Source organism: Corvus cornix, chromosome 1A, assembly GCF_000738735.6.
Source record: "Corvus cornix cornix isolate S_Up_H32 chromosome 1A, ASM73873v5, whole genome shotgun sequence".
NCBI lineage: Eukaryota > Metazoa > Chordata > Aves > Passeriformes > Corvidae > Corvus > Corvus cornix.
Window position 1 is genome coordinate 588,721 of NC_047057.1, and position 25,010 is coordinate 613,730.

The 25,010-nt window shown below is 52.5% G+C and overlaps 1 protein-coding gene across 1 annotated transcript; it reads left to right on the forward strand.

Moving 5' to 3' along the window:
• Window positions 1-1,768: 1,768 nt before the first annotated feature.
• STRIP2 (striatin interacting protein 2) lies at window positions 1,769-21,591 on the forward strand. The gene is made up of 21 exons (XM_039571442.1): window positions 1,769-1,918; window positions 3,515-3,584; window positions 4,558-4,632; window positions 4,723-4,857; window positions 5,043-5,163; window positions 5,797-5,865; window positions 5,952-6,058; window positions 6,175-6,302; window positions 6,601-6,804; window positions 7,983-8,206; window positions 9,489-9,554; window positions 10,230-10,293; window positions 10,921-10,992; window positions 11,118-11,192; window positions 11,691-11,788; window positions 12,294-12,420; window positions 14,153-14,253; window positions 15,671-15,737; window positions 18,805-18,909; window positions 19,288-19,492; window positions 20,111-21,591. The coding sequence occupies exons 1-21, from the start codon at window positions 1,769-1,771 to the stop codon at window positions 20,359-20,361; spliced, it is 2,514 nt and encodes an 837-aa protein (XP_039427376.1). The 3' UTR covers window positions 20,362-21,591.
• Window positions 21,592-25,010: the final 3,419 nt, after the last annotated feature.

Here is a 25,010-nt window from a genome sequence, read left to right on the forward strand (position 1 = left end):
CGGGGGCAGACCAGGATTTTGGGGCAGGGGGGGACAGGGAGGGGTCAGGGATGGTGGTGGGATGGGGGGAGGTTGTCCCCAAAGCCGTGGCCTCGAGTTCCCACCGTGTCCAGATAATTCCAGCTGGGGAAGCGGCTCCGGGGCCGCGTCCTTGGGGCAGCCGGAGCTGTTTGGGCTCCTGGGCTGGTGCGTCCTTGGGAAGCGGTGCCGGCACAATCCCGGTATCTCCTCTGGAACAATCCCGGTATCTCCTCTGGAACAATCCTGGTATCTCCTCTGGAACCATCCCAGTATCTCCTCTGGAACCATCCCGGTATCTCCTCTGGAACCATCCCGGTATCTCCTCTGGAACCATCCCGGTATCTCCTCTGCTGGGGCAGCCAAGGGAAATCCTGACCCAAACCCTTGGGGTTTCCAGCTTTCCAGAGGCTGTGAGGGGATGTGGGACCCGAGCGGCACCGAGATGGGGCATCCGGTACCTCCCCAGCCACAATCCTGCACAGTCACCCCCAAAAACAACTGCCCCCCATACTGGGTGTGGGAATGGGAATCCTGCTCTCTCCCACTCCTGCTCCAGGGCCCTGGGAGCTGCTTGGGAACAACATGGGGATAACGGGGTTCGGACAGCACGACTCATCGGGTGATTCTGGGGGTGCCTTGGGGATGGGAACCCCCCGGCCCTGCGTGTACTGGGGCAGCTGCAGCCCCACAGGTGCCCCCTTGCTACCCCATGGGCACCTGTGACACCACCAGCTCCCGCCCCGCTGCCCCCGTTCAGCGCTCCAGGGACACCCCATAACCCCTCCTTCCCCAGCATTCCGTACCCCCAGCACCCCAGGGACACCCCATAACCCCTCCTTCCCCAGCATTCCGTACTCCCAGCACCCCAGGGACACCCCATAACCCCTCCTTCCCCAGCATTCCGTACTCCCAGCACCCCAGGGACACCCCATAACCCCTCCTTCCCCAGCATTCCGTACCCCCAGCACCCCAGGGACACCCCATAACCCCTCCCTTCCCCAGCATTCCGTACCCCCAGCACCCCAGGGACACCCCAAAACCCCTCCCTTCCCCAGCATTCCGTACCCCCAGCACCCCAGGGACACCCCATAACCCCTCCTTCCCCAGCATTCCGTGCTCGCAGCACCCCAGGGACACCCCATAACCCCTCCTTCCCCAGCATTCCGTGCTCGCAGCACCCCAGGGACACCCCATAACCCCTCCCTTCCCCAGCATTCCATACCCCCAGCACCCCAGGGACACCCCAAAACCCCTCCCTTCCCCAGCATTCCGTACCCCCAGCACCCCAGGGACACCCCATAACCCCTCCTTCCCCAGCATTCCGTACCCCCAGCACCCCAGGGACACCCCATAACCCCTCCTTCCCCAGCATTCCGTGCCCCCAGCACCCCAGGGACACCCCATAACCCCTCCTTCCCCAGCATTCCGTACCCCCAGCACCCCAGCGACACCCCATAACCCCTCCTTCCCCAGCATTCCGTGCTCGCAGCACCCCAGGGACACCCCCTATCCCCCCTCCAGCCCGTCCCCTCCATGTGTCCCCAGCCCCCGTTCCCAGCCCCGCCATCCCAAGGGACCCCCGCCATCCCCCGGCCCCCCCAAGCCCCGCCCCGTCCCCGCTCCGGACCAATGGGAGCAGTGGGTGTGCGCTGAGGCCCCGCCCCCTTTCCCGGCGGACCAATGGGAGCGCGCGGGGCGGGGCGGGGCCCGGCCCCCACGTGCTCGGCGGCGGCCGCGGGGCCGCGGGATGGAGGCGGCGGGAGGCGGCGGAGCCCCGGGCCCGGGCAGGGCCCGGCCGGGACAGCCCCAGCCACAGCCCCCACCCCAGCCGCAACCCCAGCCACAGCCACAACCCAAGGGCCGGGAGCTCTTCAGGAGCCAGCGGAAGGAGTCCGAGGTAAGAGCGCGGAGCTCGGTGCCGGCACCCCCCGGGCCCTGACGGAACCTCCTGTGGGGTGGGGGGATCCTGGCCTGGGGTTGGGGTTCCTGCGGAAGGAGCCTTATCCAGGGTTGGGCGAGCTCCCGGTGTTAGGGGTGCTCCCTACCCCAAACTGGAGGCTTTCGGGGTCCTGCGGGGGTGGCTTTAGGGGTCCTGCCATGCCCAGCCCGGAGCGGGGAGTCCCCGGGGACGCTCCCCGGCACTGGCATCTCCCTGCTCCGCTCCCAGACCCAGCTGCGGAGTTCTGGGGCGCTGGCTAAGCCTCAGCACTGGCACCTCCTTGCCCCACACCCGGAGCCCCCAGCAGGGTTTTGGGGACACAGCTGGGCGCTGGGCTCCCCCCGCTCTGCAGGCTCCCGCTTACCCAACCCTCACCAAGGTCCGAGTGCCGCAGTCCCCTCCGCCCCTCCTGTCCCAATAACCCCGGGACACGGGGGAACAACCAAACCCCGCTGGGCCGCCCTGCCCCTGCTGCGCCCGTGCGGCTTCGTGGGTGCCGGGCTGGGGAAGCAGGACTGGGATCAGGTCACCAGGATCCCACCGGGATCTGATGTCCCCGGCCACCGTAAAGCCACCGCGGGACCCCCGTGAGCAAAGGACGGGAAGACTTCGCTTCCCCACCAAGGAGCTGCGGGTTGAGTGGCCCCCTGACCCCAAAAGGGTCTCTGGGGATGGTTTCTAAGACGTGCCCCGAACTCGTGAATTTGGGGGTCGCTTTGCTCCCCCGGCTCGGCCTCTCAAAGCGGATTAGAGCTGCACGCGCTTCGCCGGATTCCTCACAGGCTTTAACTCCCCGAGCCGCCCCGTCGGCTGCGGAAATTGGGTGAGAACCCAGCGTTTCTGAGCAAGTCGGGGTCAGCCCGGAGCCGCGCATCCTCCCGGATCATCAATATTCATCGCGACGATGCGCATCAGTTCCAGCCCGGCTGCCGAGGAGGGATGCTGAGACTCGGAATGGGAAATTATGTTAATTTCGTTGATTATCCATTCATGTGTTCCCTTTCCCGGGGCAGCGCGGCGCGGTGCCGGCGTTGGGTCGTCGGGCTGCGGCTGCCCGCTCGCTGCCCCGCCGGAATCCTCCGGCGAAGTTTCATGCTCCAGTTCCTCATCCGCAGGGGAGGAGGGGGAGATCCACGCCACGGGCTTCGAAAAGGCAAAGCCCGGCCCCGAGAGCTCTCAGATCTGGGATGCTGAGAACGGAGCTCAGGGATCCGCAGCATCCTCCCGGGGGTTTTTCCTTTGAACCAGCCCCGGGGTTTGTTTTTAGGGCGTGCGGGGCTCTGAAATGCATCAAATATTCACCGGCATTTTGCGTCCTGCCTTTGCGTTCCCTGGGATTTGAGAAATGCTGTTTTCACACACGGCTTCCACATTTCCACTGTGTTTGGAGTGGCCTCGCACGGACTCCCCGCTCCAGCCCACCCGTGCGAGTCGCTGCTCCGGCGGCTGGAGGAGCTTTGGCGCAAAGGCTGCGAGTGCTGGCAGCCGTCCCACATCCCAAAATATCCCCAGGGATGTGCCAGCCCCCTCCTAACCCCATCCCGCTCTCCGCAGGGCTCCGTGGATTGTCCCAACCTGGAATTTGAGTACGGCGATGCCGACGGCCACGGCGCTGAGTTGGCAGGTGAAGCAGGTTTTGGGTGCTGCATTGTTATTTATAGGTGCCCGGCAGGCAGGGGAAATAAAAATCCCGCCGAGATGGGGGATGGATATTGAGTGGTGTCATCCCTGCAGTAATAGAGCAAGCGGGGTTTATTATTAGAGAGCCACTCACTCCCTGGGGACGAGCAGAGGGGACGCGTGGGGACACGGGGATTACCCCGTGCTCCGAATTACCCGGGGCGCAGCGCCGGGGGTGGCAGGAGGGCGGAGTGTCCGGTGACACAGCCCAGGCTGGAGGTGTCACCCGTTATCAGACGGGTCGTGTCCTTGTCCCCTGTCATCCTGCTGTGCAGTGGCTCCAGCTGCTTCTGCTCCGTAACCCCGCGGTGCCGAGCGTGTCCGGAGAAAAAGGGGTTATTTTTAGCTCTGTGTATCTCAGCTGCACGAGCTGGCCCGGCAAAAGCACATTTCCTCTGCAAGGGATCCTTCCTCCTTCCCTGCAGGATCCTTTCGGTCCTCTGTGGTGCTGCTCAGCACTGTAGGACTATAGGAATTCTATAGGAACAGGTAGGAATTACAAAGAACAGGTGCAACATCGTGTCCCTCCAAGTCCAGCCCCTATTTGCAGGACCCAAAATGTCCGAGCTGCTGGGTGTGGGATCGGTGCAGGTCCTGCCTCGGTGTTCCTGCATTCCCTTCATTCCCAAACTGCTTAAGTGAGACTTAAAATGACCCCCCAAAAACCCCAATGAAATTGCAACTGCAGCTGGAGCAGGAGCGTGGGAACAGCCCAGCCAGGACACAGGGATGAAGGTGATGAATTTGGTGGTGATGGGTGGCCCCAAATGCCCCTTGGAGCTGCAGGAGAGCTCAGGGATCAGTTCAGGTCTCTGTCCCGTGTCTCCCCGGGTGCACAGGGATGCTTCCCAAGGAATCTGGGAATGAGGAGGAGGGTGAAGCCCCTCCATGTCCCTGCTGATCCCTGTCCTCATCAGAGCTGTACAGCTACACTGAGGAGCCCGAGCTGAGCCACAACAGGAGATGCTTCGAGGAGGATTTTCACACTCAAGGTACCAGCTCTGAGCTCAGCACCCCGGGGCTTGGGGCAGGAGTGGGATCCCTGGGGAAGCACCCAGCTGGACATCATGTCCCTTCTCCAGTGCCAGGCAGGAGGTGGCTGGAGCTGGACGCGGCTCAGCAGAAGGCCTACGTCATGCGCCTGCTGGATGGGCTGGAGGTGGTCAACAGGGACAAGAGGCTCAGAGTAGCACGGGCCATCCTGTACCTGGCACAGGGTAAGGACCACGTCCCCCATGTCCGGATGTGGCCGCGGATCCGCTGCTGTGGGGGCTTGGGAGAAGCCTTTCCCAGGCTTGTGCCAGGCTGGTGCAGTGAAGCTCCTTCCTGGGGTGGTCCTGTGGACTCCAAGGTTCAAAGGCAGATCCTCCCTCACCAGAGTTTCTCTGTGGGGCCTCTCCAGGTGTCTTTGGGGACTGTGATAATGAAGGTGATGTCTTGCACTGGTCTCGGCACAACAGCTTCCTCCTGTACCAGCTGGGAACCTTCTCCGCCTTCCTGGAGCTCCTCAACATGGAGATTGAGTGAGAGGACTGCACTGCCCTTGCCCACCTCTCCCTCTTTGTCCTCTTCTTCACCTCTTTCTTTCTCCTCACCCTCCCCTTCATGGACTCAATGACCTTGGAGGTCTTTTCCAACCTAAATGATTCTGTGATTCTACAATCTACTTTCTCTCCTTCTTCTCTTCTTCCATTCAATTTGCTCTCTTCCTCTTCATTTTCTTCCTCCCCACTTTCCTCACCTTCTTCTTCCATCCTCCTCACCTTTCTCTTCTACCTCCCCTTTCTCCTCACCCTCTCACCTTCCTCCTTTTCATCTTCTTTCTCCTCCTCCTCCTCCTCCTCCTCCTCTTCATCTTCCTCCACATCCTCCTCACCCTCCTCCTTTTCATCTTCCTTCTCCCTATCTTCCTCACCCTTTTGTCCTCATCCTCCTCGCCCTCCTGCTCTTCACCTTCTTTCACCCCATCCTCCTCACCCTCCTCTTCTTCATCTTCTTTCTCCCCGTCCTCCTTGCCCTCTTCTTTCTTCTCCCTCCTCCTCCTCGGGAGGTGTCACAGCCATGTCACATCCCTGGTGTGGCATTCCCAGCGCTGCAGATGTTGGCTGGGGGTGAGGATGAGGGGGCTGGTGCTGAGCTCATCCCCTTCCCTGCAGGAACAGCCAGGCCTGCAGCAGCGCCCTGCGGAAGCCAGCCATCTCCCTGGCCGACAGCACGGAGCTCAGGTACCCCCTTGGTGCTGGGAGCAGGTGTGGGACAACCTCTGGGGACAGAGTGGCCTCACCACCTGCCTGCCCTGCTGTCCCGGCAGGGTCCTGCTCAGTGTCATGTACCTGATGGTGGAGAACATCCGTGTGGAGCAGGAGACGGATCCCCCTGAGTGGAAAACCTGCCGGGAGACCTTCAGGATGGAGCTGAGTGAGCCCTGAAGTTCATTGTGACCTACTGATGTCCCTTTGTCATGCTGGACCAGCGGGGAGAGCTCAGGGATGGGAGATGGGCTCTGACCCCGGTCCTGGTCCCTTCTCTGCCAGGTTTCCCTGTGCACACTGAGGAGCCGTTTGCTCTGCTGCTCTTCACCATGGTGACCAAATTCTGCAGCGGCCACGCTCCACACTTCCCCATGAAGAAGGTCCTGCTCCTGCTCTGGAAGGTGCTCCTGGTGAGTGCAAACCCTTCCTTTCTCCAGAAACTTTTATTCTGGAACGGTGCTGCCGCAGCCTGGATGTTCCCCACCATTCAACCCAACCACAACAGCGTTATTAAACGCAAGGCAAACGGTTCCTTCTGGGATGAGCGTGGGCCGAGGATGTGGGATGGGGGAGAAATATGGAGAATTAACAACTGCCGTGGTGTCTTCACCCTCAACACTCCACTGCGATGGCCTCCAGCTGCTGCTCCCCTGAGAGCTGCCCAGGAGGGCCGTGTGCTCCGTGCTCTCCCCTCTCTCTCTGTCCTAGCTCACGCTGGGCGGGTTCGAGGCGCTGCAGGCCATGAAGGTGCGGCGGCGGGAGGAGCTGGGGCTGCCGCCCCTGCCCGAGGACAGCATCCAGGTGGTGCGGGGGATGCGCGCAGCCTCCCCGCCCACCTACGCCATCGAGCTCATGGAGCAGCAGCAGCAGCAGCAGCAGCAGCAGCAGAAGCGGGGCCACCGCAGCCGCAGGGTGAGAGCCTCCTCCTGGGCCAGGGTGGTTTTCCAACAGGCACCGTCCCAAGGAGCCAGGGGTGCTCATGGTTATGGTTCCCTTTTCCCTGTAAGTTCTCCTGTGTTTGCCAGTTTTAGGGGCTCACTGAATGGTTTGGGTTGGAAGGGACCTTAAAGAACATCTGGTTCCAAATGACACCTTCCACTAGATCAGGTTTCTCAGAGCTCCACCCAACCTGGCCTTGGACACTGCCAGGGATCCAGGGGCAGCCCCAGCTGCTCTGGGAATTCCATCCCAGCCCCTGCCCACCCTCCCAGCCAGCAATTCCCAATTCCCAATCTCCCATCCAGCCCTGCCCTCTGGCACTGGGAAGCCATTCCCTGGCTCCTGTCCCTCCAGGCCTTGGCCCCAGTCCCTCTGCAGCTCTCCTGGAGCCCCTTTAGGCCCTGCAAGGGGCTCTCAGCTCTCCCTGGATCCTTCCCTTCTCCAGGGGAACATTCCCAGCTCTCCCAGCCCGGCTCCAGAGCAGAAGGGAGCCTTTGAAGCATCTCTCTGGCCTTCCCTGGACTCTCTCCAGCAGCTCCAGGTCCTGCTGCTGTGTCCCCAGGGCTGGGGCAGCTCTGCAGGTGGGGTCTCACCTGAGGGGGCACAGGGGCAGATTCCCCCCTCCCCTGCTGCCCACGCTGGGATCAGCCCAGGACTGGGGGATTTTTGGGCTCTCATTACACGTGGTCAGAACATGTCCAGTTTTTCATCCACCAATTTCAGTTGCAACAGATCAGCCCCATGGGGTGTTTGATCCAGAGGAAGCCAGAGGACATCCTGACCTTATGGCAAAGGCCTGATAAGCACCAGGGAGCAAACTGCTCACAGCAAGTTCTTTTTTTAGCTCCGCTGTTGGAGTTGCTGTGTTATGGTCTGGGCATGAAAATGCCTTTTGCTAAGGAGGAGACGTCGGATGGAAGCCCCAAAAGTTAAGGTGGAAAATGGGGTCACACCTCCTAGAGCAGCAAGGTTAGAGGTACAGAAGGAGGTATTCTTGTGCAGGCGTTGGTGGCAACAGCTAGGAGGGAAATCCTTACCTGAGGAACATCTGAGAGCTTGATCCTTTCAGGATGGAGAGATCTGGTGCCAGCACCTGGGAGGGAAATAAAATCCTTGAAGTGACTTGAATTTTCCATCCCCTTCTGCTGCAGCCCCTGATGAAGCAAGACAGTTTGGACATCTACAACGAGAGAGATCCCTTCAAGAACGATGAAGGAGGAGTTGATGAAGAGGAGAACGATGACGTGGACAGCGGGATCGAGGGGGAGCTGGACCTGATGGAGCGGGACGCGATCATCTCCGCAATGCCAGCTCAGCGCCTGCCCATCGAGAGGGTGTCCTTCCCCAAGGGGCTCCCCTGGGCCCCCAAAGTCAGGTAAAGCCACCTGCTGTCACTGCCATCCTCCCCAGCCCTACCTGTCCTGGAGTTCACTGCAGTTTTTTGGGAAGCATTGGGAAGTTTTTGGCCTCTGGCAGGTTGAACTGAAGTGACTCCACTTCTCATTTTGTCAGGGTTGGTCCTTTCTGGATTGGCCACTTGCCATGTTTGGTGTGTAAATCCTGGGGAAGAGCTCAGCTAAACCCAGTCCAAGCCAATAAGCTGGCAATCCAAATTACTGGCCCATAAGTGGCAATCCAGTTTAGGGTATCCCAGGTTGTACTGGGAAGGAGGCTGTGCTGGGGTGCTGCGGGAGCAGGGTCAGCTTTCCCAACCAGACCCCAGTGGATCTTGGTAGCACAAAATGCCTGACTAATCATCTGGGGAGCTGGTTAATGACATCTTGTTTGGTGAGCAGGACCCCTGTGCTGCCAGGTGAAGCCTGCTTGAGTGGTGGAGAGAAACATCTAATGGTAAAGGAGCTGGTGCCTTTCCTTCCTAAGACCAGTTATCTACACGTGATATGAGGGAATGATTAGGATTAGAGGGTGAAAAGCTCTGCCCCTTTCCCTTTGATCCATGTGAGGGTTTTTGCTGTTTATCCCAAGCCTGGATTTATTCCAGCATCTTTCCAACAAATCGAGCAAATAGATCTTTTTGAGGTAGGAGCAGTGACAGGGTTAATTCGGTCTGTCCAGAGCATTCCTGGCAGGGACACAGCAGGAATTGGTTTCCCACATGGATCTCCACGTGTGGTGCTCCACGTCACTTAGCACTCTCATCTTCGAAGTCAAATGTTGTTGCTTTCCTTGGCTGCTGGCTGGAAATCCAGCTGGATTTCTTTCTGTCCAGGAGAGCCTTGGCTCACAGCTCGTGTCCTGCTCGTAGTGCAGAGATCCCGAGCAGTTCCCATGAAAGATGCCCAACGTGGACAAGATGTCAGCTTGCTCTCGGAGCAGCATGTGCTCTGACAGACCGTGGAGACGACATTTGTTCTCTCAGAGTGAGCAGATGCTCCTCAGAGAGGCGTGTGAGGAGCACAGGAGGTGGATACAAAGGTTCTAGTTGTAGAAAACCTCTCTCTGTCTACTCGCACGTTCCCGTGGAGTTGCACAGCAAATAGAAATGGGTTTGGTTCACGTTGCTGCCAGCCAGTGAGGGCAAAGGTGGCTTTTGCCCACTGCTGCTGTGATCTCTAGAAATCAGTCCGAGGCTGTGATCTTGTATGTGGCTGTTTTCCAACCTTCTCCTTGTTTTTGTCTCTCCGCGGCTCCATCAGACAGAAAGACATCGAGCATTTCCTGGAAGCAAGCAGGAACAAATTCATCGGCTTCACGCTGGGACAGTGAGTGTTTTATCCACAAAATCTGCCCCGTAGCTTCCATCAGTGGGGTTTAAGTGGTGTGAGGTGTCCCCAAAGCTCAGGTTTTTCCAGCTCAAGGCATGCTCAGGATGATGCAGTGCTGGGTTTGCTGGGGCCGCAGCAACGAAAGCAGTGCTAGAAAAACATGTTCCTGGAGGCACTGGTCCCCAGGGACCTCTTTCTATTAAAAATCAGACCTAGCCCAGAATAAGTGACCCCTGGCCCAAACCAGGAACTGGTTTGATGCGAGAGGCAGCTGAGACAGTTTGGTATCCACAGCAAATTACTCCGTTTGTGAATAAATCAAGCTGAGGGTGCAGAGTCATCCTGGGACAGGCCCAGCAGGGTACATTCATTTTTAGGTGCAGTGCTGGGCTCAGACTGGCTCCACCCCAGTTCTGATTTCATCTGATTTCACCCCAGTTCCAATTCAGTCTGATTTCACCCCAATTCTTCACCCTGATGTCTCTCCTCTCTCGTGCAGGCATTATGGGGAGGAGGTGGGAGGGCAACAGCTCACGCCAACACCTCTCCCAATTCCTGACCCATCTGAGATGCATTCAGCAGACTCCAGGCTCCCTCTTTTACCTGTTATGACATGGGAATGTTTGAACATGGATGTCCTTCCCAGTACTGACCTTCCTTCCTCTTCCCCAGGGACACTGAAACCCTGATAGGGCTCCCGCGGCCGATCCATGAAAGTGTGAAGACCCTGAAGCAGGTGAGATGGTGGCTCCATGCATGGCATGGGATGTGCACCACGTGGATTCTCCTGCCAACCTCATTGAAACACAGTTACTGGAGGGAGTTAAAAATTAGTTGGTGGTCACAGGAGAAGTTTTTGGAGCTTCTTGCAGGAATTGGGGCAAAAAATTCAAAACGGAGTCCTCAAGTAGCCTCTCCAGCATTTTTACTTTCCCTTTATCCAAGTGTTTGCCATGTGTTTTGAAGGTGACAGACTATCAGAGCTGGGTTTGGACACACATTCCCAAACCGGTGCTGTTCCCAGGGGGGAGCATGGCCAGCCTTTGCTCCTGCAGTGCTCCACGGGGAATGAGACACCTCCAGAGGCCAACTGGCCCTATTGAAGGTCTGGGTTGTCTTTTGGAGGCGAGTGTCCCTCTCTAATTACTTACAGAGAGCTCCTAGAAGGAGTAGGTGGAAGTAGCCAAGGGCAGGAGGTGTGAGGGGCTTCAGGGACAGAGGGATACGCCGCACAGCGACGAGTTCCCCGTGGATCTGCACCCCTCACTCGGATATCGCTGGAATCAGCGGCTCTGACCATCACTGGCTGTGTTTCCTCCTTCAGCTGTGACATTGCTCTGCCTCTGTCTCTGTGTTTTACCAGCACAAGTACGTTTCCATCTCGGATGTCCAGATCAAGAACGAGGAGGAGCTGGAGAAGTGCCCCATGTCTCTGGTAGGAAGGAAGTTTCTTCACCCCATCACCAGAGAGAAGATGGGAGGTTTCCAGTGTGTTGTGTCAATCCGTGCATTCTTATTTTTACTTCATTTTCCCTTGTTTCTAACGCTTCTCTGCTGTAGGGGGAGGAGGAAGTCCAAGAAACCCCTTGTGAGGTCTTGTATCGAGCAATGTTGTACAGCCTCCCCCAGTACATGGTAAGCCCGCGTTCCTTAAAAGAAGGAAGAGCTTTTGAGTAGGGAATGGTGCTGGTCTGGGAGCTGCAGAGCTCAGCACAGGATGGCAGGGGTGTGGTCAGGACCTGGAGGGTGAGATTTTGGTGGGAATCCACACCAAAGTCGGGAGGAAAAGTACAGTCCAAGAGGAGGGATTCAGAGGATTCCAAGATGCTGATTGGGTCATATGGGCTCTGTCTGTAGGGAGAGACAAACAGATTTAAGTGAATTCCAACTCGAGGTGTCCCTTGTGTTGTTTTATCCACACTACCAGAGCTCAGGCACATGTGGGGCCTTAAGTTAAGAGCTGCCAAGCACCCCGCACTTGTCCTGTCTGTCAGGGGATAAAAGGAGAGGTTGGGTGTGGTCTGGTGAAACCCTGTAGGGTTGGCTTGGTGTTGTCCAGTTTCAGCAAGTGAAGGAGAAGGAAGGAATTCCCTTTCCTGGGACCATCCCCCCCACACCTGCCCTCTCCTGCAGATCGCTTTGCTGAAGATCCTCCTGGCTGCTGCACCCACCTCCAAGGCCAAGACCGACTCCATCAACATCCTGGCAGATGTGTTGCCCGAAGAGATGCCGTAAGTCCCTTACCAGGTGGCCACCGGCCATCCCAGCCTTGCCATGACGTCTTGGACCAAGCAGGAGAGCTGATAGGTTTGGGGGTTTCCAGGTTTGGGATATCTGTTTGGGTCGGTGTAAATTGCTTTGCCACCAGGGCAGAGCTGTCAAAGCCAAGGAAGTGATGCTGCTTTTTCAGGAATGCGATGATTTGAGTGCAGTGGGCAGCCACTCCAAGCTAAGTGACACCAATGATAAAATCCTGCTGATTGACCCAAATCATAAAGATATGTCTGCATATAGGAGGTGTCCTTCCTACCGCTCCGCCAGGATTCCTGGTGGAGAGCAATCCACTTTTTTTTTCCTGCTTTTTTAATGCATTTTGGCATCACCAGGTAGGATGGATGGAAATGGGAGTCCTGGGGGGAGTGAAGGTCCTTGATTTCATAGAGCTCATCCAGATGAGCAGGAGCTCCGCAGTCCCTTTGACCTCCCTGCTCGGTGCTGTTTCTCCCTCCATGGCAGCATCACCGTTCTGCAGAGCATGAAACTGGGCATCGACGTGAACAGACACAAAGAGATCATCGTGAAGAGCATCTCGGCTCTGCTGCTGCTGCTCCTCAAGCACTTCAAGCTGAACCACATCTACCAGGTGGGCCTAGAGGAGGGGATGGCCATTGCCAAGCTGGGCTTGAAGGTGGTGTGTCCTGATGAAGACTTCCAGGAAGAGTTTCCATGAGGAGCTGTAGTCACATTTCCATAGCTGCAGGATTTGTACAGGGTCACTCGGGTTGGGATAACCCTGCTGTGCTTTGACAACATCATTTCTACTCACATGGTAGGAGCTTTTAGACTTCTGGGAATATCCATTCAGGTTAAATTTAGGAGATAGCACGAGCCTCCCTGGCAGAAGGGGGAAGATGCTGGGGGTTAGGCAAGACTCTCTTTTGCTCTCTGTCATCTCCAATGCCCAGAAATAGTGCTGGGAAGGACCTCACGAGGTAACCTAATCTGGTTTTGGCAGGATCAAGTTCCTGGGGCTCCAGTTTCTACGGAGGCAGGAGATCTGGGTCATAGTTGCAATCTGATTTTTGTTCCCAATGTGATTTTTGTTCCATCTGCATGGCACCAATCAAACTGCACCCACTCCAGGGCTTTCCTTGGTTAAAAAAAACCAAGGACTAATATGAGCTGTGGCCCAATTCTCCATTCCTTCTGCAAGTCAAACAATTAGTGTTTTCTAATTTTTTTCTATTAAAGCTTTCAGCGTGCTACAAATCCCTCTGTGTCACAAAACCCACTGATATTTAACTGAGGATACATATAAATCCACATATTGGATTGGATAAAATGAAAACACCTCCCACATTTTTACAATCCTACATTTGTTCTGGGTCTTCCCCATGTCCCTTCATTAATTTTTCTCACTTCAAAGTGGCTCCTCTCCTTTCTTCCCCCCAGGCAGGAGGGCCATTGCAGCCTGGTGCTAAGCCTGGAGAAAGCTGTGGGGCTTTGTGCCCCTGATTCTGCCTTTGTGTGTCTGATTTGGGTGATTTTGTTCTTTCGGTGACAAAGATGGTCTCAGGGAGACTGAGAAAGCTCCAGCAGGTCTGAAATGAAGGAATCACTGAATCACGGAATGGTTTGGGTTGGAAGGGTTGATTACTCACCGGCTCATCCCGGCGGTGCTGTGTCATCCGTGGTGGTGTTGTGTCATCTGTGGTGTGCCAATGTCGACAGCTGGCACCAGGCTGAGATGAGAACAAACTGTTCCTTCCCTCTCAAATTGGAGATGTTGACAGAGAGGCATGGCAGGGCAGCATGGGACAGGAATGGGTTTTGCTGCAGTTAGTATCTTTAGAGAACAGGAGAGATTTGGTGTATTATTGAACTGTAGAATGGTTTGGGTTAGAAGGGGCCTTGAAGACCATTTAATGCTTCGAGGGAGAGAGAAATTAAAAGCAAGTAGGAAAATAAGGATATTATTTCAGTCAAAATTTCAAAGGGAACTGGGATTAGTGTGTGAGAGCAATAGGAATTATTGTGTTTTCTCATGTAATAGCTACAACTCCTTCCCTCTTCCCCGTACACTGCTTTGCCACAGATTTAATTTTGAAAAGCCACGCTGCAGCCATGAGGTGCAGCTATTCCTAAGGCACTGCCATGAAGTTTGTGTGTCCTCTCTATGGCAAACGGAATTTTCCAGCTGCTGTGTATGACACAAACCTTCCACAGCAAACTTCTGCAGGGAGAAAATGGTCTGTGAGGCGTCTGGGGCAAACCACCACGAGTGCTTTGCTTTAGGCTGCAAACAGGTTTCCATTCCCAGGTGGTGCTCCCAGCTGTCCCAGCTAATGCTGACCCATTTCCCTTCTCTTCCCCAGTTTGAGTACGTGTCCCAACACCTGGTGTTTGCCAACTGCATCCCGCTGATCCTCAAGTTCTTCAACCAGAACATCATGTCTTACATCACTGCCAAAAACAGGTACAGCCACTTCTGGGGGAGAGAGAGGTGATGGGGCAGCGAGGCTGCGCATGAGGGACCCGATGTCCTGGGGGGCCCAGGTGACCTCACACGGCTTTGGGGTGTCCTCTCCACTACAGGAATATGCTGGAGGGAGCACATTCCTCTGGCATGATGAGGATGACTGGAAGCTGTGTTTCCAATCTCTGACTGGGTTGCTAAAATAGTACTGAAATAAAAGAGGCTTCATCTTTAAAATAAAATAGTTTTCATCTTCACATGCACTCCTGGAGAGAAATTCAGTGCTACCAGACGTCTCTGGGCCACAGCTTCAACAAGGCCAGATGGGGTAGGATCTTCCAGGTCTTCCCCACATTTTATAGCTGTAATTCAGCTTTCCTGACTCCTTCAGGTTTTCCACAACTGTCACTGCCTTTTACTGCTGATCCGAGAGAGGCACCAGCCTGGTTTTGAGTAGGGGACTGGCTGGACCACCATGGATCAAAGAACTGAGAGAGCACAACACTTTCACAGCTCACCAGGGCAGGATTTCCCTGTTTGGAGAGGAGTTCCACAGGGATGTTGGAATGCTAAAAAGATCCTTTTTTTTTTTCCTTTTTGATGCTCTTTTTGTTGTTCTTCATCTGCGAGTGTAGGCTGGTCTGTCTTCTGCACGGCATGGTTGTGTCTGTGTGAGGAGGCACGCATGGAAAAACAGGAAGTAAAATGTTGATTCTTATGCTATAAATATTTCCACTTTTGGTCCTGTGCTTTAAGTGAGGAGAAAATGTATCCCAGAAGCACTCCGCTCCCTCCTCTGCTCTGGGATGAAGGTTTCCTGTGAGTGAGGTGGGATGTGCAGCTGGATGCTCTGAGCCAGGGAAGTGTAAATTCCAGTTTTGGGGGTTTTTAACTAATTGCTTTTACCAAGTCCATAGGCCTGGAGGCCTTTGAAAGACCTGATACTCTGAGTTTTCACTCACTATGAATTTTCTTGCTGGCAATCAGATGCCTCCCTTTGAACTTCAGATCTATTTTGTTTACTTTTTTCCCCTTTTAAAATATGCATATGAATAACTCATCTGTCCTGCCTTAATGGATCCAAATCCTTCGAGTCCTTATTAATGCACTCAGGATGCGCTTTTGGAGCCAAGAGGCATCGACGTGCTCCATTAAGCTGAGGGGTGAGGCAGTGCTGAGGCTGGGATCCCATTTGGACGCTGTCTGTGCTGTCGGAAATGCTGGAGGGAGACCCGTCGGCACAGCTGCTTCACGTGCTGGAGTTGGGATCGTTCCCCACCCAAATTACTTGTTGCATTTCCAGGCACAGAGCAGGGAAACGTGGCAGACTCCTGGGCATGATCACATAGATCATCTTTAAAAATTGCTCTCATGTTAATTGGTTGCTAACGAGCCCCTTCTTGCCCGTTTTCCGCAGCATCTCCGTCCTGGATTATCCGCATTGCACAGTCTGTGACTTGCCCGAGCTCACAGCAGAAAGCCTGGTAAGCAGCACAGAAAGGGTTTTTGTGGCCAGTATTGGTCTGTGTGACAGGGTGAGGAAGGATTTGGGTTTTCTGTTATCTGCCTTCTTTTCCTCTAACCCCCAGCCTTTCCAAAATCAGACTTTTCTTTCCCCTCCAGACTTGAAAGTTCCTCCCATCACTATTCTGAGGTACTGTCAGCTGTGGGGAAGAGGCGCTGCTGGCATTGGGCACCCCAGAAAAATAGTTGGGTTTAGTGTTTTCCGTTTCACAGAAGAGAATCACAGGGTCATTGAGGTTGGAAAAGACCTCCAAGATCATCAAGTCCAGTCTTTGATCAAACACCACCTTGTGCCCAGCCCAGAGCACTGAGTGCCACATCCAGGAATTCCTTGGACACCTGCAGGGATGGGCACTCCAAAGCTCCCTGGGCAGCCCCTGCCAAGGCCTGAGCGCCCTTTCCATGGGGAAATTCCTCCTGGTGTCCAACCTGAGCCTGCCCTGGCACAGTTTGAGGTCGTTTCCTTTTGTTTTGTCAAGACAAGATTCTCCTGCTTTGAAAGAGGATTTACCCAGAGGCTGTTGCCTCCCAGGTTTAAACTGCTCTGAGCACTCCTGTTTTATGAGATTAAGGAATGAACCAAATTCCCTACGGAGAGGAGCCTTAAGTATTCTGGAGACTGCCAGCAGGATGGGCTGGGTAAATATACAGACTGCAGATGGGATATTAATGCTGGCAGGTTCATAACTGCAATAATTCAGGTGCAGCAGAGGTTGGGTTCAGGGCAGGGAAAACCTTTGGGGTTAATAAGGAGTAATGGACAGGAAATGGAGACCCTAAATCATTAAGAAGGAGCCCGAGCAAACCCAGTCCAGGCAGGGATGATCTCAGGGTGCCTGGCTGCTGCAGTCTTAGGCCTGTGTTGTTTTCCTTAGGTTTATAAAGGTTAAAATCATCAAAGAGAAAGATTCTCCCCAGGTCCATGGGCTGCTGAAGGCTGCGTGTCCCCGTCCAGCCCTGCCAGGCTCCATCGACCATATCCTGGACCAATGGGGACATCTAGTGACACATCACTGAGGGCTCCGTGGCTCCTGCTAATCCTCACAATCAGCTTTAAGGCTGTAGGAGAAAACAGAACGTTTTTAGGGAGAATATTCCCAGTAGGGTCTTGAGAGTTGGCAAGCTGTCGTTGCACCTTTTGCTTTCCTCCAGCTGACATGGATGTTATCCTCAAGGGAGAGCGATTTAATTAGAAAATATGCAGAAACCAACTTGAATCTTACCACAGGGGTTCATCTTTAGGAGGATACCCAGGGAAGCAAGGATTTAATAGGAATTAGACACACCCTGGTACTTGAGGCCTACGTTTGTGCACATATTTATATTTCTTCAGCCAGCATTTCATGCGTTGTTTTAGGGGTTTTTTTACCACTCTGATGAGTGACTTTAACAGCCCAGCGTAACACATTCCTTGGAGGATGCGACAGATGATTCTGCTCTCAGTGGGTTGAGCACAGTGATGTGTGTTTGGCTTATTCCAAGGAGAACCAGGACGAGTCCAGCGCTGCTGTCTCCCAAGGAGGGGCCTGTGGGGTAACTGCTGTCCCCACCTGGTGTAAATCAGAAGTGGCTGAGGTGGTGGGGGATTCACCCATCCTGTTGTGGGAAAGGCTCTTCAAATCCTGCCCAGTCGCCCTCTCTCCTCCCCTGTCACTCCAGAGGGGTCTGCAAAGGGCTCAATCAGCCCCTTAAAGGGGGTATTAAAGTCTGTTTAGCCTGTTCCCTCCTTCCATAACTCTGATGGAAAGACCCTCCCCTACTTGCAGCTGTAGAGACAACATTGGATTGGTGACAAATAAATCCATCTGCCTAAGAAGTAGATCTTGGTTTATTCCACTGGGGCCTTTTGGGAAAATTACTTGGTGTAGAGGGCACGGGTGAAGCCTGGACATGCCATGACACTGCAGGGGCACTGCACTTTGGGACCCCCAAAGCACCATGCAGCATCCACCACCCTCGGTGACATCCTGGTGACATTCTGGTGACATCCCACCTCTGGATGCCTCTCAGGCATTGGCAGGGGCTGCCCGGGGAGGTTTGGAGTGCCCATCCCTAGAGGTGTCCAAGGAAGGCCTGGAGGTGGTACTCAGGGCTCTGAACTGGGGACAAGGTGGGGATTGGGCTCAGCTTGGGCTTGGTGGTCTGGGAGGGTTTTTCCAGCCTCAGGGATTCCTTGATCCTGTTTGGCACTTGTGGGTTGTGCTGGTGCGATTTCAAAGCTGGATTGGACCCTCTGACAGAAGGGGCTCTCCCAAACTCCTCTCAAGGATGCCCAGATCCTGGAATGGGTTGGGTTTTTGCCCTGAGTTGAGAAGGCTGTAGCTGGCTGTGAGTGGTTTATAAATTCAGCAGTCCTTGTTTTGCACTAATCCCCAAACAGGTTTTTTGTGGGACATTTCTCCTGCGCTTGGAGCTGTTCAAACACGGAACAAGTCACTGCAGTGGTGGAATTAAGGCTGAAACGTGCCAGGGGCAATATTACACAAGCTGTAGCTGGGGGTGTTTACAGTTACCTAATATTTAAAACAATGTCTCAGCAGCACTTAAGCTGGAGGGGATTTTTGTTACAGAGAAGTCTCATCCTCTTGATACAAATGTTGCTATTTGTCATCCTGTGTTGATTTGTGATTTCTTTTTACTGGTCTGTAACATGTGCTCTAAGCATGAATTAATTTACATAGTTAACAAAAGCAGTGGCGATCACCAGGCTGCAATTTGGTCTCTGGCTGTGAACAAGGCATACAAATCTACCACAAAATATATTTCCCATGATGGAATAATGTGACTTACCCCATTATTAGCTCTTACTCTAAACTAAAAGCAAGTTAAAATCTGAGTGTTTCAGAATGGTTTTCCCCAGAATCAGCTGATGATAACCCAAGTGAGGAGGCAGCTCTGCTGCTCGTCCTCCCTCAGAAGTAAGACTTGTGCAGACAATAAAAATAAAGATTTCTGCCCAAGGACATCTCTGTGGCGGTGCTGATGAACGCTGTGGTCAGGGTTACACTTGTCCTTCTCGCCTTGCAGGAAGCTGGAGACAACAACCAGTTCTGCTGGAGGAATTTGTTCTCCTGCATTAACTTGCTGAGGATCCTCAACAAGCTGACCAAGTGGAAACACTCGAGGACAATGGTGAGGGGATGTCCCTTCCCCCAGAGACCTGCCAGCTTTCACCTGGAGCGCGTCCCTGGCTCTACACAGCGGGTTCAGCCCGGCCTTGTGCTCAGCGTTTCTTGTGGAACTGCTGGCGCTTCTGCTCTTCATCATCTTCCCTTTTTTCTTTCACAGACTGAGCCTTAAATGCAGAAATACTTCTCCTTCTGCAAATGACGTTATTTCTATGACCCTCAAGCCCCGTGCAGAGGGTGTTGATTGTGTTGAACGCTCCTGTTCTCCCTTCTGGGGGCTTGTGGCACGTGTTGCCCAGGTGTTGGTGCCCAAAGCAGCACAGACAGTGTTTGTGTGGCTGCCCTGAGCACTCTGCATTAATTGGTGTTGATTTCCTGGCAGATGCTGGTCGTGTTTAAGTCAGCCCCGATCCTGAAGCGCGCTCTGAAGGTGAAGCAGGCCATGATGCAGCTCTACGTGCTCAAGCTGTTGAAAATCCAGACCAAGTACCTGGGGCGGCAGTGGAGGAAGAGCAACATGAAGACCATGTCTGCCATCTACCAGAAGGTGCGGCACCGCATGAACGACGACTGGGCCTACGGCAACGGTGAGTCCTGCCCGGGGATCATCCCTCTGCCTGTGGCTTTGGCATCAGCTTGGCTTGGTTTGGCCTCAGACCTCTCAAATTGTTGTCAATTGGGGATTTTTTTTCACAAGTTTTTAGGCACTGTTCTGCACCATCAGATTTAGAGCTCGTGAAAGCCAACTTTGAAAATACTGGGAAAAATGCCTTTCTTCATGTTACGTGTTTGTATAGTATGACATAATGTCATGGTTATTGCAGCTTTTCAATATTGATCATAGCTACATATGTCCAAATTTTAACAATTTTGGGAATTAGGAGCTTATAATAAGCTCATCTGTTTTAAAAGTTTTAAATCTTGATCTCTGCTTCAGTTGTCTGGAGATTTTCAGTAAAAGTGGTGGGGTCTTTGTGAAAAATGCAGGGGCTGGGTAATTATAGACAGTCCTTAAAGCAGGAATAATTACATTTCTATTGGGTATCTTAAATTAAAATGCACCCATAATGGGATTTGGTTAGGAATGATAATAATTAGGAGTGACTCTGGTTAATTCATGGGAAACCTTCAGCCTTTCTTTTGCTCAAGCCTTATCGGAGTGATGTTTTCCACAATATTTGTGTGTTGCTTGTCCTTCCCTGCAGATATTGATGCAAGGCCGTGGGATTTCCAGGCTGAGGAATGCACCCTGAGGGCCAACATCGAAGCCTTCAACAGCCGCAGGTACGACAAGCCCCAGGACTCGGAGTTCGCCCCGGTGGACAACTGCCTGCAGAGCGTGCTGGGCCAGCGCCTGGAGCTCCCCGAGGACTTCCACTACTCCTACGAGCTCTGGCTGGAGCGGGAGGTGTTTTCCCAGCCCATTCGTTGGGAGGAGCTGCTGCACTGCCAGTGACAGCCGCACCTCCACCTGCCCCACCTCCGTAAGGGCTGGCGGTGCCACAGGCTGAGAGAGCAAAATCGGTTTGGATTTGGGGGGGGTTTAAGCACAGCTGGGAAAAAAAATTAAATCTTTCCGAAGAGACCAAGTCTCTCCGTGCCTACCAGACACCTCGTTTTGGAGGTCATCCCTTTCCTGTGACTTCTTGGAGACCGTAAAGTATCAGCAGAGGCCACGGAGCAGCTTCCAGAGGGAGCTCAGAGATAAGGTCTGTCTTGTAGCTTGGTTCACGCATGGTGTAAGGATTCCCAGCTGGGAATTCCATCCCTCCCGAACACCCCACGCTGTGCCTCGTTTGTTTTGATATATTCAGTTCTGGCTGGCTGCTGATGTGCTTCAAACACCACCCTGCCACCCCCCAGCAGCCCTAGGAAGGTGCCCACCAGGAATACACGTTGGCTTGGCCACTGGAGACAACATTCCCTGTTGTTCCTGGGCTGGCATTGCTGCTGCTGGGGTGACACAGCCCATCTCACAGAGCCCTGGTGCCACCAGGGACAGGTTTTGCATGTTCCCCTGGTCACCGATCCGTTACCTTTTCTCCTCTCCGCTTTCCTCCACCTTCACTCACCACGTTTCTTAGAGTGAAACGATCCCTGTGCTGTGCAGTGCCCAGAGCTGTAGAGGTTGGACGTCCCCTTTCTCTCCCCCTGAGTGTCATTAGAACTCCAGATCCTCTTTGGCCCTTCCAGCCCTGAGGAGACAGTAAATACCACATTAAATAACCTGATTTTTACACAGATCTTTGGGTGTTCGGGGGCGTGCTTGTGCCGGGTCTTAGAGTGGGGAGGGAAAGTGCTTTGGTTAAGAATTTATGAGGAAAAGAGTGGACTCTGTGGTCCATAACTTTCAGAATGAACAGGATATTGAGCTGTAAACTTCCTATAAATTTATTAACTCAATACTTCAATTTAATAATAAACACTACGCTTGGGTAAAGCCGCGTTGCATGAGGATGGCATTTGCCAAAGCATCGTGTGTTCATATAGGGCAGGGAAGCCCTGAGTATCCACAAGTGTTTGTTATGGCAGGAGTTGTGCTTATTGCTTAAAGCATTAATTAGCCCGGGAATGTTTCCTTCATGGGGTTTGTCCAAGGCCTTATTCAGGCAAATGGCATTAAACCCTTTAAAACCTTTTTAAATATGCTTTTGAACGTTCAAAATAAACCAGCTTTTAAAGGACATGTCTTTATTTAAGCTTTTTCTTCCCATGTCTTAATTTAAAAGCTTCTCTTTGCTTGTTTTTTAAGGATGAAAGCATCCCCCAAACTCAGCTCTCACCCCTGCCCATCTCCACTCTCCCTCTGCTGCAGAAAGGCCTCAGTCTGACACACTCTGGACGTTGCATTCCGATGAATCGGTAGAACTCTAAAAAAATAAAAACAGCATTATGCGCTGTGTTTGTGCTTGTTAAAAATTAAAAAGTTATTTAAAAATCAGTGGAGCCTCTGCAAGCACTAAGGCATGAAATCCAGACTGGTGCTGTCCTTCAGGGATCCCAGCTCTGCAGCTCCTCGTTTAATTCCCTTTCTAAAACACAGCACCAGGCACTTCCCTGTGATCCCCAGAGCCTCCAGGGAGCGATTAGACTAAAGATTAAATAAACACAAATAAAACAACAAACCCCAGCCAAAGATGGCAGATGATAAAGGCTCTGTTAAATATTTTAGTAGTAGAAACAGAGTAAAAATAAAATTATTTTCAGCACGTGCTGGTGTCCAGAGCCCAGAAGCAGCTGGAAAATCAAGGATTTTCTGTCTGATATTTCATCTTGTATTTTCCTATCAAATTCACACCTTTTAGTTTAATAAACTAAGGTCCTGAAGGTGTTGATCTTCAAGGGGAAAATTGAATGAATTACTAAAGAAACTTAGAAAAGCCCTTGGGATTTGGCGCAAACCCTTTTTTCCCCTAAAAATGTCTTTTTTCCCCACAAAATGTTGGGAAAAAATAACCAGTACATACCTGACGTGCATTTTTCTATATTTTGTATTTAAATGGTCCTTTTCAATGCCTGTTATTTTTACTGAGAGATATTAGAAATACAAATTCTAACCTGAATATCTCTGAGCTGGAGCATGGTACAAACTTGTCTTGGAATACAACTTATTCACAGCACCACCACCCAATTTTCTGCTTCCCAGAGAGAGATCCCTACAGAAAACCTGAACCTCTGCATAAAAGAGTGACTTAGGGAAAGGTTACACCTTTATTTGAAATATTTATGTCCCTCCACAGCAAGCAAGCAGCAGTTTCAAACTTTTTTGCTTCACAAGGAGGATTTTCTCCTCCTTAAAAATTCTCAAAAGAGCTGGGGGACAGCAATTAAGGAATAATCATTTTATATGTTTAGCAAGGCAGTTTCAGAACAAAGTTTTGGGTGGTTTCTGCACAGCTGCAGGAACATCTGTTATCTCACCCCAACAGGACTGTTGGTTCCAGGAACCCTCCAGTGTTCCCAGTTTCTGTTGTAACTGGTGCATAAAGAACTTTTTTTGTTTTCACCCTACAGGTGGTTGCTGAAAGTTTTGCTGTGGGCAAGTCCTTTTCTTCAGCACCTCAGCACAGATTCTTCTGTTTTCATGTCGATTCTTCCTGTTTCCTAGGGATATAAAGCAAATGCATTTAAGTTATTAATTTCTCAGTCTTCTCTAAGCAACTTTCGAGCTGGTTGGTGAATTTAATGCAAATTTCAGTGAGGGACAAAAGGCTGCAAAGATACAAAGTTCCTTTCAGAGTTGTGAAAGGAGAGAGTGATCCTATGGACACCACAGCTGAGGCCAAAAAAGAACGGGGGTTTAGCCTTCATCCATTCAGTTTGGCAGCGTTAAAAAAAAAAATATTCCTCCTTTTTATTCTGTGACTATTTCCATAAAAATAACAACACCGAGATATCCTGGCTGACTCTGTATTTATCCACTTGTAACTGCAGCAATGACTGTATGAGGTCAAGCTTATTCTACTCTGGAGTTTGAGAAGCTTCCCTTAATTATTTATCAAAGCCTTGCATGTGTAAACAGCAGCTTGTTCTGCAGCCAGGTCCAAGCACTGTCACAAAGCACAACATTTGACTGCACAGGCTGATTTTGGTCTCCTTGAGTGAATATTTCAGTGCTTGTGCCTTCACTGCTGTGCCTTCCTTTTAGCCTCGATAATGACAATGTGGTCTCCTGACGGTTGTCGTTGCTAAAAGCAGATAATTAGTGTAATTATGATTGCTTCTTTCATGCCATGTGGTTTGTTAATACAAATGACACAAAATTTCCCTGAACACAGCGGAAATAATTTTTTTTTTCTTTTTTTCTTTCATTATCCAAAGCATCTTCAAGAGAATTTTACTCCCAAATCCGCAGACCTTTTTCCTGAGCTACACTACCAAGTCTTTTGCTATTAGGGAAGAAGGAAGGAAGTTTCCTCTGAAAATTTTTATTGTGAGGGTGGTGAGGCACAGTTTGCTCAGAAAAGTTGTGGATTCCCCATCCCTGGAAATGTTCCAGGACAGGTTGGATGGGCTTGGAGCAACCTGGGATAGTGGAAGGTGTCCCTGCCCATGGCAGGGGGTGGCACTGGATATTGAAGGTCCCTTCCAACCTAAACGGTTTGGGGTTTCTATGATTTAAAACAGGACTAAATGTATCCTACGCCAGAGCGCACATTTAGGGAGGTTAAAGTCAAAGGTAAAAATAAACCCATGATCTAGGCAGACTCACTGATGTGTTTGTTGGAGTTTGGTAATTCTGCAATTACGAGCTATTTTTTTTTTTTTTTTCTGTGAGGGAATTCAGCTCCTGCTGCTATTTTTCACTTGTGCCTTTTGATTTATTTTTTTTTTTTTTTTAGCGCTTTGCAAGTGAAAATCTGGTGCTGAGGGATGCAGGAGAGACTCCTGTCTCCCATATTTTCTCCCAAATTTAAAAATCACCCGGCCTTTAGAAGCATTACAACCCTTGGATAAAATTGTTTTGTCGAAAAAAGGTGCAGGGAAGAAAATGAGCCCTTCAGGTCCCTGTCCCTCCCTCAGACCCCTCTGCCTCCATCGCTTTCCTTTATCGCAGACCTCAGTTTATGGGGATTTATTGGAAACATCCAACCTCTATTACACGTCATTTTCAGGGCCTGCTGTCCGGAGCTGTGGCTCTCAAAGGAGGCAAGGCAGAGGCTGCTTTAAATATTTATGTGGTGAAGGAGGCTGAGTCAGGTGTTTAAACAGAGATTCCCCCGTGTCACACAGCAATAACGCGAATATTCCACTAACAGCCCGCCAAACACCAATCTTTGCAAGACCTTCGGAAAGCACGATTTTCTCCTCTCCTCCTCTCAGCTCCAAGCTGTGGTGAGGGGGGGTTTTCGCGTCCTGGTGCCGCTTCCCTGGGACTTTTGGCTGTGGGTGGGACAGGGACAGGGGCGGGGATGGCGGCGGCCTCTCCCCTCATCCCCCTCAAAGCTTTTCCCGCCCTTTTCCCCGTGACGGCGGCAGTGGCGGGAAGCCCGCGCGGGCACCGCCCCCCGGCAGCCGATTGGGCGAGGGGCGGGCGTGTCAGCAGCGGATTGGACGCGGGTCTGTCAGTCAGCGCCAGGCCACGCCCCGCCGTCGCTATGACAA